Here is a 20,257-nt window from a genome sequence, read left to right on the forward strand (position 1 = left end):
ACAGGATGAATCTGTGCCCTTGCTCCTTTCCACACACAAAATAAAAGGAAGCTATCACAACTCATTTGTTCTACATTTACTCTGTGTACAACACCAGCAACTCTAAAAATAACTGTTGCTTACATGACTCTGACAGGGTAATTCATTTGAATAAAGAAAAAATGAAGGAAAAAGGATTCATTTTAATATAATTGACTATTTTTGGCAGAGTCTTGGAATAGAAATGCACTTGCAGATCTGACAGAAACAGGCAGGAACAGAATGTGAAATCCAAAAACAAGCCTTCAGTTACATAGCACTGCATAGAAAAAATAACTCCGTACCATCTATTTTTAGCAGCCTTTCTGCTGACATAACTGCCCTAACTTCCCTGCTCCTGCATTCCCTTCAGAGAGAATGCAATAGACTGGAGTGGAAAGTAGACACAAGTAAGGCAGTCCATGCTCCCACTTGGCAAAAGAAATCCAAAACCACAAGAAAAACGGCTCATTTTGAGCAGGTTTTGGTTCAGACATTCATGACTGGGAGACCAAGAGAACCTGCCTTTAAACCCTTGCAAGGGTCAAGGGCAACTAAACCCTAATTCAATCACTGTAACTTTGGTCTGGTGGACTGAATATTAAAATGGCACTCGCTGATTTGAGCTAAGTGCAAAGATTCAATGCACAAAGCTGGGTACAAATTGGTGTGCCATGAGTACTGCAGGACACTGCACGAAGAGCCCTGTCCAGGGCCAGTACAGCTTCCTGGATTTTCTCTTGGCAGGACAACTTGGTTAGGGTTGTATTTATTCCTAATAAATAAAGAAATCTCTACTCCTACTCAAATAACTAAAAGATGTCCTCTTTTAATAAGGTGCTAAAAACAACAGCCTCTGGTGTCTTGTGGACTTGTAGTTGACCATTTTTTCTGGAAAGTCAAATAACTAATTTAAATGTACAGAAGGGGATTTTAATTTATTTTTAAGACAGAAAGTACTCCTGGCATCAAAGCTTTTATCAGACAGTAACAGTGAGGACTGTTCTGCAGGGCCAGAGCAAACTATCTAAACTTATGCTAGGCTGGAATGCTGAAGTACAGATTAAATAAACAATGATAAAAAATAAAACTCAAAAGTAATCTCTTCTTGAACAATGTCAAGACCTTTGCAGGCACAAGGTACATTAATTTATTACAATGCCAGAATTAATTCAGCCTGGGGGGTGCGGGGCAAACATTAAAGACATTTTCCTTATTCTTTCATCAACTGCTGCAGGGAAGTCAGTTCACAGCATTTATTTCCATAAAATATTTTGTTAATAGTCAGTTATCTGACAGCAAATTCCAACAAGAGTCATGAGAAACAGGAAAGGAGACTCTGTGGCCACACAACCATGCAGTAAAGGTATCTGCTTTAAGAAAAAATTTTACAATCCTGAAATTTCAGACCAGTGGGGTATAGTGAATATCCTGATATTTCCATTCAAATGCTTACCTTGATGATTAACTTTTTGGTGGAAAATTTCAGATGAGAATGGGCACTTGTAACAAACATTTTCATCAGTAAATAGAAGACTGATTTTTCACGAGATATCTTCTCTGTCTCAGAGATGTCCTACAAGAAAAATATATTAAAATTCCTCTGCTACCGCAACACTGTACAGGACTATGTTGCATTGAGACTGATACGTAAGGTAAGTATGTTATTTTATAGACCTGCCCAAAAGTCCAAGGCCAGGAACAAATGGGATCATTTACACTACTCTGCACTTAACGAGCCAGGATCACTGCACTTATGTGTAAAATGTTTTCTGGAAAGTGGAAGAAGACAGTAGTAACAGAAACCCCAACTACTACAAGGACCTAAGACAAAGCCACCTCCCTCATCAATCATATTTTACTCCCCAGTCATTCCATGTGTGTCCCTGTTACAACACTCCATGTGTGTCTCTGCTTCTCCTCAAAGCCAGGTCCACAGGTCCACTCCTTTCTCCTGACATGACAAGCAAACTCTCAACAGAGCTCTTATTTTACAAGCCTGCAGTAAAAAAGAGACCTGGGGCCCTGATGGTTTCCACTAATTATGGGGAGCATTAAAAGATGTTGAAATCCTCCTTGGGAAGGGGTGAGATGGCTCCCATCAGTGGCTCATTTCCCTGGTCTGCAACCTCAGGCTTTCCAGACAAGGAGAAACCAGCACATTGTCACTTGTACTCCTCTCCAGAGACACAAAGAGCTACTGGAACCTTCTCCTGTGTTCACCAGGGAGGCAAAAAATGTTGTCCTTGTAAAAAACGTTTCAGATCAGAAGGGATCTTTCACCACTACTAAGAATGTAATTCCTGTTGGCTTTACAAAAGGGTCACCTTCTAAAATGACTGCACTAATTTAAAAGTAGGCAATGCCAGATGGAAAGATTTGAGGACAACAGACTAAGGAAACATAAATTTGCATCAACCTCTCACCTGTACTTTGAACCAGGCAAATTTATTTGCAGGAAGTTCCAAAGCCACTTTCAGGATATGGTGCTGCAGAAGAGGAGGGACCTCCTCCCTCAGGCCCTTTTCATTGACTATACCTGAGGTGTGAGAGCAAGAAACCAACTTCAGTCTGGTCCATCTTCCTGAAATCTCAGAATACTCATGTTTTAGGGTTTGAAGCACAACTGTGAGACAAGCTGGCAATTCAAAGATCTTCATATCATGGGATCCCCAGACGTACTGCAACTAAGATTGGCCAGCCCAAGGTGAGAATCCAGCCCTCAGAGCGAGATTCCATCGCTTGAGCCCAGCAGAAACCATTGGTCATGCACGGGAATATAAAATCTCTTATCAGTCTCAGCAACCCTGAAAAGCTGTGACCTACAGGCAGTACAAAGGATGGATAAGCTGGAGAGGAAAACACAGAACTTAAATAGGAAATCTTAATGCTCAGACCATGGCAATATTTGCTCCAATGGAACTTTACACTCATGTCTCCCTGCATCACTGTACCACCAGCACAGGCATAACCTCCCTTATTCTGTCAAGGGTCAGGGAGCTCCTGTAGTGCAATCAAAACCTGAGCAGCCCACACCTGACCTGCAGGTAAGTTACATGGGGACATCAGCTGTAAAAAGCACTGGTGCCTGAGCCTCTCAGAGCCTGTGCAGGATTTTTGTGGCCCACATTAGAGAAACAACAAAACATTTTAAACAGTCACCACCAAGGCAGTTCAAGAGTAAGACCAAACAGTAAAACGTCATCAGCTATTTAAAGAACATACTGCTACAAGGTAGAAAAACATGGTGCCTTTGGTGTCTATGTTTCCATCAGGAGGATCAGAAGGGGAAACAGAACCCTCACACTGACACATCTGAGAAAACAAAGTCTCATGATTTTTTTACACCATCATTATCTCTCATCAAAATCAATACTCAAGCTCACTTCATTACATTTCTTTGAGGATGACACTTTATTTTCCAGCCTGTTTAACTTTATTATTTCATAATGTACCCAAGAGACCCACAAAGAGATTTCTGCCTCACAAAAATGTGTCCTGCCTTTTGTTCAGTTTGAAGTAAGCAGACCAGTGCAAGAAATAAAGGGATAAACAGGGTATGTGATGTGGTAAGTCACCAAGCCAAAAATCAATTAAACATGCTTTGACAAAGGGAGAAAAAAACCTCATACATGAGACAGTTGATTTAGAGAGGGATTTTGTTTAAAGTCCCTTTTTCTCTTACAGGTTAATTAAGGCATTTACATAACTCCCATCCTTACACATCTCAGACACACAGACAGCTGCTCACAGAGAGCAGTGATGCCCGATCAACCCTTTGCTTTCTCCCTCAGCCTCAGCTGTACGTGGCCGTATCGACTGTACCACAAGCAGTACTGGAGGAGCTTCCCAAATTTGTCAGGCATGATTTGCCCTTAGTGAAGTCATGCTGGTTGTCACCAACCACCTCTGTGTTTTCCACGTGCTTTAGCAGAGTTTCTACGAGAATCTGCTCCGTGATCTTGCCCAGCACAGAAGTGAGACTGACTCACCTGTAGTTCCTTGGGTCTTCCACTTTCTCCTTTGTAAAAATGAGGGCTCTGTAGTTCCCTTTTCCAGTCAGTGGGAACTTAACCGGACTGCCACAAATTCTCAAATACAATGAGCAGTGGATTAGCCACTTCCTCTGTCAGTTCCCTCAGGACCTGTGGATGGATCTCATCGGATCCCATGGACTTGAGCATGTTCAGGCTCCTCAGATGGGCTTGAACCTGATCCTCTCTGACAGTGGGCTCAGGGTCTTCACTCTCCCAGTCCTGGCATTTGCCTTTCCCAACTTGGGAAGCTTGGCTGGAGAACTTGCCATTGAAGGCTGAGCCACAAAAGTCATTGAGAACCTCAGCCTTCCTCATGTCCAGGGAAGTCAGGTTTCCCATTTCCTTCTGGAGAGGGCCCACATCATCCCTGCGCTTTCTTTTGTTGGCAATATACCTATGGAAGCGCTTCCTGTTGTCTTTGACATCCCTGGCCAGAGTCAGTTCTAACTGAGCCTCAGCTTTCCGAACCCTATCCCTAGCTTCCCATACAATTTCCCCATATTCCTCCCAGGCCACCTGTCCTCCCTTCTACCTCCTGAAAGCTTCTTTTTTTTCCTGTGATTTTGCTCTTCAGCTCCTTATCCATCCATGGAAGCCTCCTGGCATTTTTTCCCTATTTCCTCCTCTTCAGAACTCACAGCTTGGAAGAGGTGGTCCTTGGATATCAGCCAGCATTCTAAGGCCTCTCTGCCCTTCAGGGCTCTGTCTCTATTGGACCCTAGCAAGGCCAAATCTCGATTACAAGATTTTTCAGAGGACACTGGTAGACTGAGAGGTACTGTTCTTCACCCCCACCCCAAACTTTCTGTAAACTATCCTGTTCAAAAAAACTCTTTACCATCAATCACAGCCAATAAGAGTTTGGAAATAACTTACTAAGAGTGGATTGTTGACAGAGGACTAGAAGAAACCTCTTTAAGAGCTGAAGATAAGCCTTCCTCAGAAAGATTAGAATTCAAAGCTCATGAATACCAAACACTTCCAAGAATATGACACACAGAGAGGAAGACTGGAGTGCAACGTAGTGCTGACAGCTATGACAGCATAGGGTGTGGCAGAGCAGCTATGGAATTTAACAGTGCCAGAGCACTGCAGAAACAGCAATAATAAATGCCAACACAATGAAGAAACTAAAATGGGTTACTTTTAGAAAACAATTCTTTATCTCCACAGAAAAGCAAACATTCCCTTCTGCTGTGGACTTTGTAAACAGCCAGAGAAAACAGTGGAGGAAGTACAAATACCCATCACATACCTTTTAGCAGCTTGCTAAAATCAAAGTTGCTCTGTGCTACCAAGTGGGGCACAACCTTCTGATAAAGACATATGACCTGAAGCAGTGCAGCTTTCAGAAGCAGCATCTCAGCATCATCTGAACCTAAACAAAATGTTTCCATAATTAGTTTCTTCTTCCTTCATAGCAAGAGTGCACAGTGTCACACCTCCATTACCCAGCATGAGAATTAATAACTGTATTTCCAGCAGATTTGCCTAGGAAATGACCTGCTATCTTCCCAACAAGAACGAGAAAAACACCTGTGGAATCTCCAGTTCCATTCCCCAGCATTCCTGTATGAATACTTTCAAAACTTAATCTGCTTATTCAGTGCTTAGATTGAGAGCTGCCATTTCTAATTCGACTCAGAAGTGCTAACACATAAAGCACAACCTGAGCATCTGAATACTCACTGTAAGAACCCACCCATCCCACTGCTGTTTAAGGCTGAACAACAGGAAAAAGTGAAGGAAAGGATATGTTCATGCTGCTGATTTCTGGGGACACTACTTTTAGCTAATGTCAGGGAGGTTTGGCTGGGGAAGTGCAGGAGACAGTGCACTACAGTTTGGTGCAAATTTATTATTTCAGTTAAAAATTTCCTTTTCCCCTTTCAAAGTAATACCTTCTCAGTGTAAGCTCCTGGCAAGAGGCAGACAACAAATACCTGTATCAGAGAAACACCAATAGCACTTAAGGCAACTGTTTGCTTCCTAGGAAAAACCATCTCAAGTTCCAGTTGTACCATGAGGAGCCATAAAAGCTACTCGTTATCCAGTCACTAATGAAAGTAAGCAAAGACCATGGGCCAAAACATTTAACACCTAATTTTTTCCTATTTACTTGATCTCCCTCACTGAGTTAGGAAGAACTGGATGAAGGCCATGGATAAACTTTGTTTGCCTGAGTCTCAGCTCCCATTAGAAAAGAGCTCTCTAATCACCACAATGCAAATAAAGCTGTAAAAAGGTGAGCTGGGAGTAAGTGACACAGCATTACCACCTCAGAATGCTGAGAAACTACAGCTACAGTCCTACAGGAATTAGCTGCTTCACTGGTTTCCGAGCCTTGGACTGTCAGTGCCAACATTTTGCTGCCCAAAGGGAGGCACAGGAGGACATCCACTGAAAAGCCTTTTGCTCCAGGAAGTCTCTCTGTGGAATATGCCCTGTGAAGGGTAAAACTGGCTGCAGATTAATCTCTAGCCCACAAAGAAAACTTCACAGGCCGTTGGCCAAGATAGAGACAATCCTGAAAATCCCCATTCCCTGCAATGGAGCTCTGGAAGGAAGCCCTTTGGGAGGGACACTGGATTTGAGAGAGGAAAACTGAGGCTTTCACTCCATCCCTTTCCCCCCTCTTCCAACACTCATAATTCCACTCCTGTGTTACATCAATACAAGTATTTCTGTAGCCACAGCAACTAACTGCTAAAACCAAAAAAGACCTCCTGGTAAAATAACTTGGACAAACAAAACTCTCTCAAAACATCATTTTTCAGGCATATCAGTCTCCCTGCCAGTTTTATTTTGTGGCTGTGAGACAGCTACTAGCAAGGAAAGGTCAAGGGCAGGAGGGCTGAGTTCAACAAGAGGAACAGCAGAGCCCTGCACCTGAGGAGGAGCAGCCCATTCACCAGTACATTCTGGGGCCACCCAAGCAGAGAGCAGGTTGCCAGGGAAGGATTTGAAGGCCCTGGTGTCAGGGAGCTGCTCCTTCCCTTGCTCTCAGCACTGGGGAGGCCAAACCGGGAATGTTGTGTTCAGGTTTGGACTCCCCAGAAAATGGAGACACTGGGGAGAGTCCAGCAAAGGCTCACAAAAATGGTGAAGGGACTGGAACATCTCTCCTGTGAGGAATGGCTGGGAGAGCTGGGACTGCTCAGACTGAAGAGAAGGCTCAGGAGCATCTTATCAAAATGTATGAGCACCCGAGTGAAAGTGCAAAGATGATGGTGCCAAGCTCCTCCCCGAAGAACCCAGTGGCAGGAGCAGAGGCACTGGGCACAAAGTGAAACACAGGAACACTCCGAGCATCAGGAATCACTTTTTGACATGAGCACCCACAGAGGTTGCCCAAAAGGGTTCTGGAGTCTCCATCCTTGGAGATGTTCAAAAGCTGTGTGAATGTGGACTTGGGTAACCAGGTTTAGGCAGAGGTATCAGGAAAGATGATTTACAGAGATCCCTTCCAACCTCAACCATTCTGTGATCCTGGGATAGCCAAGTCAAACTGCTTAACCTTCCAGTAGTAGTGGCAGCCTATATGTTGAACTGTGCTCTCAGGCAATTCTAACAGCCTGAGGAACTGAACAAAGAAAAGGTGAGTAGTAAATACACAACTGAGATCTGGATTCTGCTGAAGTTAAGGGTGGGATGAGGGTTTCACAACAAGTTAAAATGTGAAAGCTCTTTTCATACTAAAATACTTCAGGGAAGTACAGCTTCATTCCCTCAGAGATATGAAGCTCGAAGTCCACCTGCTTCACTTACCATGCTGCTCTGCAACTTCTGTCTCGGTCATTGTCTTCACAGTGGAGACATCACCTTCCTTTTTCTCTCCTGGGCTGTCATTGTGTTCTCTCTCTTGCTTCAGCAGGGACTGCCAGACAGCCACTATACTAGTCATGTCTGGTAAAACCTAAAAGCAAAAAGGGTAAATTGCAACAGCTCTCCTTTGTAAGACAAAGCTCCTGTGATAAATACATCCCCAAACACCCAAAAGGAAGATAGATTTGCTGCTCTTCACAAAGGTTGGAATTCACCTTGTGTGCAATCAGAGAATGACTACATCAAGCACCGTACTTCCACTTCTGCCGAATGTAAGTACTGGAAAGAACATTTTATTGAAAAGGCTTCCTGTGAAAAAATTGTTCGGTTCTTCTTCCTCATGGCATATTTTCAACTCAAGTGCTGTCTTGTCTAGTAACTTCTGAGTAACCTCTGCTGGCTACATTGACTTGAACCAGGAAGAGAACTTGCTTCCTGCTCCTGGAAATCATTTGCAGCACAACAGCCATCAATGCTGCAAATCTGTCTCACCACAGAATTTTATCTGCATTCTCCATCAGACAGACAGACAGGTCAGGAAGCATAGGCTCCCACCTCAGCATTTAACCCACAGCCTCCCCCAGGGTACCAGCTCCTGGCTCCTCAGCTCCAACCGCTCCAGGAGAAAGTACAGGGGAGAGCAGCTGTCTGCTGCCTGCAAAATGCCTCCTGACAGCCCCCAATTGTCTCTTTCTTTCTACCTTGCTGACAGCTTCTCTGTAGAGCTGCACGAACTCCTGCACTGCTGGCAGTGTGTAGATTTGTGACCTTTGCCAGGTTTCTTCAGACAAACAGTGCTGAATGTTCCTCAGGGCTCTTCTCAGCACCATGGACATCAGCGATAGGATGCTTTGCTTCACCTCTGTGCTGGGCAACTAAAAGAAGGAAATGAATTAATGACATTTCAGTGATTCCTGTTATGCTTTGCACAGAATCCGTACTCTGAATGTGTGTTAAAATTGGTCAATGAATTACTTATTTTCTAGATCTTAGCTAGCAGTAAAGAATCCATAGGTTTTCAGATTCCCAGCCTAAAACATGAGCAGACAGTGGCAGAACTGGTGCTTGTGAAAGGTACCTGGAATCAATATGAGTGATTTTAATTCATTTTCCAGTGCTCCACCAAGCCAGATTTATGCTGAGGCAGACAACATAAAACACAAGTAATTAACCAACTTAAGAAATTCTTTGAATCACACACTAAAATGAAACAGTACTACTAGGACAGAAAAGTCACTGAAATACTATAGAGTGCTCTTACATTTAACCCTTGGTTGAACATTGTTCTATTGCACACTGCAGGGACTGTTGTTACCATCACCATAGAAAGCAATCTGGGAAGAGGAATAAATTCTGAAGTCTTGAAGGAATTGGAGATCTCTGGTTGAGCCTCATAGATCTGAAAGAAAAGAAACAAAAATTTAAGCCCCATTGATACAGTTCCAGAGATGACAGCTTCTTCTGGAAGCATTTTACAGAAGGATTTTGACTTGTCAGAAGTGATAGCAACAGTAAATGTCAATTTTTATGCAAAAATGCTACAGAGCATCCTCCAGACTCCTGGTCAACTAAATGGACCTTCTGTATGCAACCAGCATCCCTGCTAAAGGCCATCCCTTTTCAAGAGATTCCAGATCCCACTTGCCCATTTTAGGCTAAACAAAGAGGCAGTGGAACACTCACAAAGGTCAAAAGATTTTTCTAGCTGAGCTTTGATGTTGCTGCATCTCAAAAAATATGTCACTGATGTGATGTCTTCCACTGTTTCTTACACCGATTCCTTCTTTACCAGTTTAGTTTAAATGTTTATAGAGCCTTCTGCTCTGAGCATGGCTTTTTACCATCACCCATACTCTTACCTTCTTGAGTAACTTCATGTTGTCCATCCAAGCAGACTTCACTCTAGGAACAAAGGAATACTGGGTCTCCTTGAAGTATCTGTTCAATAAATCTGGGCATACTTTGAGAATATTCACCACAAGATCAGCAACCATTTCATCTTCTGTTGCAGTTTTTAAACCAAGCAGGAAGTGCAGAAGTACCACATTTCCTCCCCTGTTGAAGACAAAAAAAATATTTTGAATAAAAAATCCTTATTTTGATACTTTATATGGGATGTGAACTCTGCAGCTTCTCTAACTGTTAATTGAAGGCAAGATCTCTCACCCTCCTGGCATAATTTCTGAGTTTATACTCAAAGAAGTAAGAAATTAATTTACCTCCACATTTTCTGCATGACAAACAGTGAATTAACACCACACATTTCAGGGCAGACATGATAACTAGTGAGGTCTCTTCTGCTTCTAGCAAAAAATCCACATACAATCCCAGCTGCCCGGTGACTTACTTGCCAGAAGTTCCAAGACTTGGATCATAGAACGTTATGCCATGTTTCAGAGAGCAGCAGAGGTCCATTAAGAAACTATGCACAAGTTCTCGTACCATTGCTTTTCCCACCTCCTCAGAACCTTGAGCCACCTACAAGAACCAAAAAGGAGTAAAAAAGGCATATGAGATTTGGCATCACAGATATCAGCTTCACTCTACATTTTGTATGGCTCCTCTTAGAGGAATACTAAAACAAAGTTTGGCTTCTGTTCAGATTAAAAAGAGAAGCTTCAGGATTTGAAGGTCCCTTCCAACCCAAACCATTCTGTGATTCTACAATTCCATTAACGTTCTAAATCCAGAACTCAAGATGCCTATGGATGAGAAGACTCTTGACAACTGTGGCTGGGAAATCATGAATCATATGATTTACAGGGACTGCCAGGAACTGTAAGAACTTAAAATTATTCAGAACTGAAATGTACACAAAGGTGAAAAATCTGTAGCCAAAACCCAGTGAGAAGCAGCAGAAATTTGGGGGTTCTTTTTAAATAGGCTCAGTAGATTCCTCTTTTTGAGCTCATCAAGCTCAGAGCAACTGGGAGCTGTTTCAAAAGCTGTGGGCTGCAAGAGAAGGGGAAATTAAAGGCAGCACAAGGACTAAGAGTAACAAAGAAATATAAATGACCAAACCTTTAAATCCTCAGAGCTGACATCAGTAATCCCATTCCAACGGTACAGTGAAGCGATGTGAAGCAACACTTCTGCAGTGAAAAAACGCACCTTCTGTGTTTTGCTGATATTTTTGTTATGAACCACCTGAAAATGAGAAAAATACAAACTCTTCTATTTATTGCAAATTGTCACAAAACCATGGCAAAATAGCAACACACCTCATTCTTCTAGTACACACAGAGCTGGCTCCCCTCACCACGGCAGAAGAAAGGTTCTGCCTGTCCTGTCAACACTTTTCTTGCGTGCTCCTGCTCCACCCTGACCCACACCAACCTCTGCAAGCCCTGCACGTGCTGGACAGGACAGATGTTCACGTTCAACTGAAGAGCACAGATCACATTTAGAGCATCATAGCCACAGAGCAGAACCAGGGGAACATGGGCATGGACATAGTAAAGCCTACTACAAATAAAGTTTGAATGAAAGGGAATACACATTGGAGGAAGTTTCTCAGAAGTTCTTCTGCTGTGCTTTACTGCTGGCATTGTTTTAATTCCCATTTTTCTTGCTAAGCTGGAAGAGTCATACAGTGTGCTGGGGTCCACCAATAATGCAACAGCTCATGATGTATGACCCCCACATAGGAAAAGCTTAATTTGAAAAACAAAGCTCCAAGAAGGTTTATCTTACATTTAAATGATAAGTTTCTTATTATGCTTCTTTTTCGTGTTATTACAACAGCAAAATGAAAGAACTTGGCTTTAATTGGTCAGCTGAGAAAAGCCTGAGTCTGAGGCAGGTTCTTGTGGCTACACTCTAAATTTGAAACTACATTTTTCTTCATTCTCTCAACTGTTCATGCAACAGCTTATGCAACATTGCTACAGCAGCTCAGAACAGATATTAAAAAGTCATAGATTCTGGAGCTAAAAATATTTTTAAAGAAATAAAATACATCTCAGGTGCAGCTGCTCTACAAGCAACAAAAGCACCCCATGAAAGAGACAGGGCCATGCTCAGAGGGTGACAGAGCACAGGAAAGGCAGCCACCACTAAACCAACTCTCACACCCTTCAGCAATTCCTGCTTCCCCGTTTTCAATCCTGAGACAGTAATATAGCCAAGCTACCAACCTCCAACACATATTATCAGTCACACACACTACCAGCAGCCCTAAGAACTGAACACTGTGTGAGAAATCACTGCAGAACTGTTTTTAGCAGTGAGGAAAATAGAAAACATGAAACAACACAGTTTCAAGGGTGTATCATACCTTAGTTCTCAGTGTGGAAAGTAGAAGATTGACAGTAGAAACTCTGTCTTCCTTTATTTCAGAGCGAAGAATAGATGGAATGAAATCTAAGAGGACATTTCAAATGTTAAGTCAAAATGTGAAAGCTCTTTTCATACTAAAATACTTCAGGGAATTCCATTCCTCTTCCATGTCACATTATTTATCTTGCTGTTATATTCCAGGATGAACCAAAAGGCAGCAATCAGAGGTCAGAAGGATGATGTGTCTGTGACTATGGTTATGAGCAAGTGATACTGCCAAACCTACTCTCATCTTGACTGGCCAATTTGCCAACTTGCTGATTAACACTGCCACAGCATCTGTCAACTTTAAATACATTTTGGGCCCTGAAATGCCATACTAAAATTCAAGTAATTTCATATTCTTCCCATTGAAGCACTTGTTATTGCTTCACTGAGTGATTCTCAAATGTTTGGAGGTTCCATCTCCAACCATGTGCATCACCTTTTGGCTCACCTGTGTGTCTCAAAAGTTAAACAACTTTAGTTTATAGAGAACTTGGGGCTCTTACAGGGGAATGAAAGCCATCTGTATTGACTGGGCTGAGGTGTGCAGTCCCCAGCCTGAAACAACTGCCAGCACCTAAAGGAAATCAGCAGCCCTGGGGGTAGCAGAATCAAGAGAAGTAAATATTTACAGTCAGATCTCAGTCCCCTGCCATAGGAGAAATTACTTGCTGCCAGCTAGTGGCTTAAGCACTTATTTTTATACAGTATTTCTAGATCCCTTCTGAATTGCCTCGTAACTTCACCAAGGGTCACAATTCACAGGGCAGAAAGGCAACTGAAGTACACCCTTTTCAAAAGAAAATTAATGCAACATATCCACTGTGACTCCCTCATGAGCAAGGCTGGAGGCCATGAATTTTTTTTGTTTATTGACTCTATGACCTCAAAGTTTTATTTTAGATTTACCTTTTTTTTTTTTTATCTGTGTCACTTTATTTTTGCAAAGTTTTAGCAGATAGCATATTGTTCTCAAGTAGAAGAGGCTTATTTACTACACTACCAAGGAAGTTTAAAGCTTTTCAGATAATAAGATTAAAAATATATATTTTACTTCTTATTAGTGCTCTCTACCTGATTCACATTTTCAATTAGGTCATATTTATTATCACCTATAAATGACTGTGCCTTAAAAACAAAAACCCAACAAGCAATTATGAAGTACCTTTTAATTCCAACACCTGTGCCAAGATTGCATTGTCACCAGCAATGAGAAAGGAGAGAGCAAACTGAATATAGGCCATGCGGACATCTGGTCTCCCCTGGAAACATCAAAATATAAATATAAAATGAAAAATGATGCTCGCACACAGATTGCACCCAACTGCAGAACTGATACTGCAACTGCTGATTATCCCTAGAAGCACCATAAATGGGTAAATGAAACAACTTCTATAAAAATGTTGCATGCAGCCATAGACATACATTTACATGCAATACATCCACAGCATATTCAGCTAGAAAACTTCTTGCATTAAACAGATCACTTTTACTTAAAAAGGAAAATGTACTAGTTCATATGCTTTTCAATTCTCAATATATGAAACCAGGCCACAAATTTAAATAAAAAGGAAACATTAACATCCGTTTCATGGCAAACCCTGCATCACTGAACTTCCTCACTTGTGCACTGCGTGGTCAGTTCACAAAAATGTCCATAAAAAGGGGTGACTATAAAACTACCAACTCAGGCACAGTGGAAACAGTGAAAGCTTGACCTGTAACAGCACCACAGGATATGAACATTGAATCACAAAATGGTTTGAAAGGATCTTCAAGTTGAAAGGGAGTTGGAAAGGATCTTCAGGATCACCTCACTCCATGCCCTGCCATGGGCAGAGACACCCTCCACTATCCCAAGCCCCATTGCTCCAAGCCCTGTCGCTCCAAGCCCTGTCCAACCTGGCCTTGGACACTTCCAGGGAGGGGGCAGTTGCTGCTCTGGGCAACCTGTGCTGGACAGCATCTCATCACCCTCACAGCCAAGAATCTCCTCCCAATATCCAATGTAAATATACCCTCTTTCAAAGAGTCACCCCTTGTCTTACCACTACATTCCCCGACAGAGTCCTGCCATGATTTACAATTTTTTTAAAACCTGCTGTGCAAAATTAAGTTACATGTAAAGAAGCCTGAAAGAAGATTCTAAGTAAGCAAAAGATAAGGCAGCAGGGACTCACGAAAGGGTTGAAAGAAGAAATAAAGAGAAACAAACAATATTTTGCTGTAAGCTTTGGGCCTGTATTTTTGTGTTAAAAACTCACCTCTGCTAGCCAGCTGTGACATAATTTCACTGAAAACTGTACAAGACTAAGACCTTTTGGAAGCTAGTTTCCTTGTACCTTACGTATTTAAGCAGCTTGTGGTCAAAAGACTAAACCCAAGCATTTCAAATTAAGGTACTCCTGCAGACAACTCCTGCATTGAGGTCAAAATCCATGGAATCTGACAATTCCGGAACCAAAGAAGGTGGTTTCAGGGAAAAAGGGATGTGTTTGGTTTTTTGCCTTCCACTTGATTGCTTTATAAAGAAAAAGTCTGAATTTTCATCTCAGATGGCACAAACTCAACACAAAAGAACACATTCACTCTGCAAGTAACCTTTAAAATCCAGAAGCAATATGTCAACATTGCAAACAATACTGGATTTATCATACACTTGCATTTGGAATGACATATATATTCTTGTTCTAAAGCACTGGTTTGGGTCAATCCTGACTATTTTTAGCAAACAGAGAGGGAACAAGAGATAGTTTCTTCTGGAAAAAGAGGAGTGACTTTTTCTCTTCACTCACATATTCTTCTTAAGGATTTCCAGCTAGAGATTATTTAGAACTCTTGTTTATGTTTTCAAATACAATTACTCTGTATTGGTACTGGGCAATATCCCCTCTCTAACTTGCATTTATTTCAGTGGGACCAAACTGTAAAAAAAAAGACTAGTTTTCAGGAGTTTACTATCACTTTCACTCCGCTTTCGACATTAGAAGGGCAGTTCACAGAAACTGTACATTTCTATTACTCCATAGCTTGTTGGAAACACATAAGGCATTTTCATGTGTCCAGTTAGGCACAATCCAGGACTTCAGCCTGACACAGGACAGGAAGGGAGAATTAAGCTCTTGCAGATGAAAATACAGCAAACATTGGCAATAGCTTTGTTCTGAATAGATAGTTTAAAAAGCTGGTGGAGCCATGGCATAGCATGCCATGGCATGCAGCACCTTAATTTACCTGCTTACATCTTTTTTTCAACAATCCAGGCAGGTACTTGTTATTGAAATCAAAATGACTATATAAGTCCCTTGCTGAATCCGGGCCCTGAGCCACCATTGCTGACAGCAGTGTAAGGCACCCTCGGCTCATCCTAAAAAAAACAAAGCAGAGGTAAACCTGCAGGCTATCTCCAGGATGATGGTTATGCAAACCACCAAAACAAGATATTAAAACTTAAAGAGAAAATAGAAGGGAAGTTAAACAATCAAAGTAATTATTTTAGGCAGTAATAACAGCAGCTGGGAAAAAGGGGCAAGGGAAAAAATTCTTCCCCAAAATTAAGCCGTAATGTGAGGCCGGATAGTCCCTTTATAAAGTAGTTTAAAGGGGAGAAAGTGACAAAACTAACAGTTTGAAGATAACCTGTTCATGGCAGTGGAGTTGGACTAGACAACCCTTAATTATTCCATGAACTCCTAAATTCATAGAGGTTTGCCATTTATTTCAACGGGAATATGTCAGGGCCACTACGCAAAGACTGCAGACCTCCATCATCTGAACAGCCACTACCATGAACATATTTGTGATCTGTCCATCATGTTTCTGTCATGGGCAATCTGTAAAAAGCCACGAGATTCAAGCAGAGATCCCATCTAGACATAAAGATAATACCTCTGCATGTCAAAGAGGTTGCACAGAAAATGCAGAGCATCTCCCATCAGAAATGTGCAGCCTCCTCTGTGCAGATTCTAGAAGGATTTCTTCAGAACCTGCAATCTTTAAATACTTAATCAGAAGTGCAGATCTTGCACAACTTCAAAATTTGTTTTCAGTGTACCTACTTGAGATGCTTTGTCCCATTAAAATGCCTATTGCAGTAAGATCAACTGCTCAGTGCAAGAAGCACAGTTGTGTCTATGAAGTGGGAAAGCACAGAAAGCTTTTCCAATTCTGCTCAAAAACTGAAAGACAAGTCATTGGCCTTGGACAAGCCAATTTCAGTCTGGTTTTTTCTCTGCTTTCCTCTTCCTCACAGGTTTGTACTGAAATGTCTGACATTTGCAACTTCTTTCCCCTGTCCACATGAGCATGAGAAATTTTTTGGTCCGGACTAGATAACACAATTATTGAACAACCTAAAATTACCTCAGACTTAAGAGACTGAAAAAAATTACAGAAGAAAAGCCAGTCTGAAAGAGAAAAATCCATTATAAACATGGAAACCTGACTCCAAAAAATACAGGGGAATAAAGCACTCAAGAGTAGCCCTTTTTGCCATCACAGGAAGACTGCCCAGCCCTGTTCCACATAATACATTTCACCCCACAAATCAAGCAACATTAAAATAACAGGACTCAAGGTACCACCCATGTTAACTCTAATTAGGACAGGCCCAACTGATGAAAACTACAGCTTCAGGAAAGTATCCTACAGCACTGGATTGTTTGATGTATCAGTTTCCACTTGGCAAAGACTTCCACTGGCAATTATTTTATGACAAGTGGAAAAGGATTATTAAATAAAGGTGGATTATTAGCAGTAAGTCAAGATGAATTTTGCAACATCTAGTACAGTCCCTCCAGATCAACTGACAGAGATTCTCCACCAGAGCACCAAGAAGACTTACCTGTGATTTTCAGAATACAAAGCAGCATAGACCAGTTTCATATAGGAATGAATCAACTTTTTGACAATGTTCATTCCCACAACAGAAAAATGTGAGAGGTCGCTGGCTGTCCTCAGTAAAATGGCTTCTAGGGCTTGAAAGATTAATAGCATCTGCAGGATAAAAAAGTATGTTAATATCTGATAATATCAGCTAAGACTTGAAATTATTAGCTGAACAAACAGTAATAACCACCACTGATAAAAAGAGTAACCCCATTCCGAGAGGAAAGCTTCCACATATGAAAGTGACATTAACTTCTGGATTCTCTCCCAAATTAATCCTTCCTCTTTGAAAAGATCACTTCTGAGAGCATGTAGTTTCATGGAATCAATGCTTCAAGAGACAATTGCTCCTAAGTGGATGACAAAAAAATGAAATGTGCTGGAGAAAAACATCAGGGCTGTTCGAATATTGAAATTAATTCCTTCCAGAAGAATTCAGAATCCATACAGCACTGGGACTGTACCCATTACAAACATCAGCCCCTGTTAGCAACAGGATATTGAGGAAAAGCTGTCACTGAACATGACAGAGACAAAAATGATACTGAAAGGCAAAGAACAGTAAGTGATGGTTAAAAAGCCACACAATACAATACTACAATGTAAGCAGTACCACTGTACATTGTAAGCATTGTAAGCAATGCTGCACCAGCATTCACAGTGAAAAGTTATTGAACTCTTTGTTCATTCATCATATTCTGATGAGGATAAATTGTGTCCAGCTGATATAAGAAAAATGAAGTCAACATTACAAGTGGCTTCCTAGAAATACTGATGTATCAGGCAGATATCTAAAAACATTTACTTTCACTAGGCTACTTTTGTTTTCTTAACTGCTTCTGTTGATCCCCTTATTTCCTAAAAGGCCTTTTGATAAGGTTTAAAGAACTGTAACAGCTTGATTTGGACAGAACTATTGGTTGTGTGTGTCATTAAATCCAGGAACTTCCATGAACAGAAAGGAGCATCTCCCACTTGGTAGGTGCTTCTGCCATTGCTAAAAAAAAAAAAAAAAAAAAACCACCAAAAATTTCTAGAGTTACTTACACCCCAAAGCACTATTTATTCATAAAACCACAGAATATCCTGAGCTGGAAGGGGCCTACAAGAATCATCCAGTCCAACTCCTGGCACTGCGCATATACCCGAACAATCCCACCCTGTGCCTGAGAGCGTTATCCAAACGCTCCAGTTCTGGCAGCCTTGGTGGCTGTGACCATTCCCTGGCAACCTTTTGTTGGTTCTTCTCCAGGGTGGGAGCCGCCAGACCCTGAATGACAACCCCTATATCCAACTTACTTCACTTTCAGGCTTCCTTTCTCCATCAAGCAGCTTGAATATCTCAGCACACTCCATGGAAATTTTCACGTATCCTTCCACGACATCGTACACTTGGACTGATGGCAGCATCCTGGCGATGGACACGAAGGTCTCCAGCCCTGCAAAGCCACAGAGTCACCCGGGGCACCAGCGCCACGTGTGGGGCCCTCTTTGGACCGCCCGCGGGCGGGACCCTGAGGGGCTGGGCCGTGCCCATGTGCGGTATCCCCACCAGCAGCAGCATCCGTGCCACCCCACGACCATCCCCCGGCCGGCCCCTCAGGCCGGGGCAGCCCCTCAGCCCGGGCCGCCGCCTCAGGCCGGGGCAGCCCCTCAGCCCGGGCCAGCCGCCTCAGCCCGGGGCAGCCCCTCAGCCCGGGGCAGCCGCCTCAGCCCGGGGCAGCCGCCTCAGCCCGGGGCAGCCGCCTCAGCCCGGGGCAGCCCCTCAGCCCGGGCCGCCGCCTCAGCGCGCGCCCCTCCCGCCCTGCAGAGCCCCTCACCCTTGGCGGCGGCCGCGGGGTCCCGCAGCAGCGCCTTGAAGCGGGCGCCATTGAACTCCTCGTCCCGCGGGCCACAGGCGCGTTTGGCCGCAGGCTCCCCACTCCGCTCCCCGGCTTTGCCGCTCCGCTTGCCGGCCATGCCCGATCCGAGCCCGGCCCAGGCCCGCCCCGGAACCGCCGCCGCTCCCCCAGGAAGGGGCGGGCGGAGCGGGAGCAGCTCTGGGCCGTGGAGGTCCGGGGCCGTGGGGTACTGCTGCGGTCCGGCCCCGGCACAGCGGGAGGGCTTTCCCAGCGACCAGTGCGATGGGCGTAGAGTTAAAAGTAGTTATCGTGGAATGGTTTGGAAGGGACCGCAACGGTCATCTTGTTCCACCGTCCATTCCCGCCCCCTGCCTTGGTCAGGGACACCTTCCACTAGGCCAGGTCGCTTCACGCCCTGTCCAGCCTGGCCTTGGACACTTCCAGGGACCCAGGGGCAGCCACAGCTTCTCTGGGCAACCTCTGCCAGGGCCTGTGCACCGTCACAGCCGAGAATGCCTTCCCAATATCCCATCTGCAGCAGTCTCTCATCCATCGCTGCTTGCAAGGCCCAGCAGGTTTCTGTCATCCCAGCTTCCCCAGACTGCAGCCCCCTGCGATCCTGAACTAACACGGTTTAAACTTCGGAGTGGAAGGGGAAAGGATGGAGTGCTGGGAAGCAGGGAGAGGAGAGAACTTCCTCAGATACTCCTCTGTTTCCAGGAAAGGGAAAGGCTTCGGGTGACCTAACTGTGGTTTTCCAGTACCTGAAGGGGCCCACGGGAAAGATGGAGAGGGATTATAAGGGAAGGAGTGACAGAAAAGAGGGAATGGCTTCCCACTGCCAGAGGGCAGGCTTAGATTAATTAAAATCTAAACTCTTCCCGTGCTTTCAGCAAGAGTTATTCCAGGACAAGCACAGTGATACGGAGGAATGGAAAAAGCCTTGTTCCCAATAAACTGTTTCATATAGAATGACAACAGTTGAAACAGTAGTGGATGATAGAGGAGACTATTTCAGTAAGAAAAAATAAAAATAAAGATATATCCAAATCCAAACCAGATTTTTTTTCATATGTGCAAATAATATCTTCCTGGGCTTTTTCAAACTGTTTTGTTTTGTTTTGTTTTTTAGCAAAATACTGTAAAAAAAGTGATCAGAAGAGGGCAACATTCACAGCCATTCTAAGACTTAGGATGAACAAATGCTTTCACATTGACAGAAGAAGCTGTGATGTTTTGAGAACAGAGGGTAGAACAAAATAAAAGGAGGTGAAGTTAGAAGATAGAAAAGGGTAAAATAAAAGCAGTACATAAGACTGGGCGGGG

The 20,257-nt window shown here is 43.2% G+C and overlaps 1 protein-coding gene across 1 annotated transcript in view; it reads right to left on the reverse strand.

Annotated features, from left to right (window-relative positions):
• Positions 1-19,890, reverse strand: part of URB1 (URB1 ribosome biogenesis homolog) — a 42,699-nt gene extending 22,809 nt beyond the window's left edge. The window contains exons 1-15 of the mRNA XM_053936653.1: positions 18,911-19,890; positions 18,390-18,529; positions 17,047-17,198; positions 15,438-15,570; positions 13,369-13,465; positions 12,157-12,242; positions 10,902-11,027; positions 10,228-10,358; positions 9,740-9,935; positions 9,142-9,279; positions 8,582-8,755; positions 7,824-7,971; positions 5,311-5,433; positions 2,445-2,557; positions 1,475-1,594 (exon numbers count right to left, since the gene is read on the reverse strand). Of these exons, the coding sequence (XP_053792628.1) occupies positions 1,475-1,594; positions 2,445-2,557; positions 5,311-5,433; positions 7,824-7,971; positions 8,582-8,755; positions 9,142-9,279; positions 9,740-9,935; positions 10,228-10,358; positions 10,902-11,027; positions 12,157-12,242; positions 13,369-13,465; positions 15,438-15,570; positions 17,047-17,198; positions 18,390-18,529; positions 18,911-19,049 (2,016 nt within the window). The 5' untranslated portion in view covers positions 19,050-19,890. The remainder of the gene's footprint in view (positions 1-1,474; positions 1,595-2,444; positions 2,558-5,310; positions 5,434-7,823; positions 7,972-8,581; positions 8,756-9,141; positions 9,280-9,739; positions 9,936-10,227; positions 10,359-10,901; positions 11,028-12,156; positions 12,243-13,368; positions 13,466-15,437; positions 15,571-17,046; positions 17,199-18,389; positions 18,530-18,910) is intronic.
• Positions 19,891-20,257: the final 367 nt, after the last annotated feature.

The sequence above is a fragment of the Vidua chalybeata genome, chromosome 2 (genome assembly GCF_026979565.1).
Source record: "Vidua chalybeata isolate OUT-0048 chromosome 2, bVidCha1 merged haplotype, whole genome shotgun sequence".
Classification (NCBI taxonomy): Eukaryota; Metazoa; Chordata; class Aves; order Passeriformes; family Viduidae; genus Vidua; species Vidua chalybeata.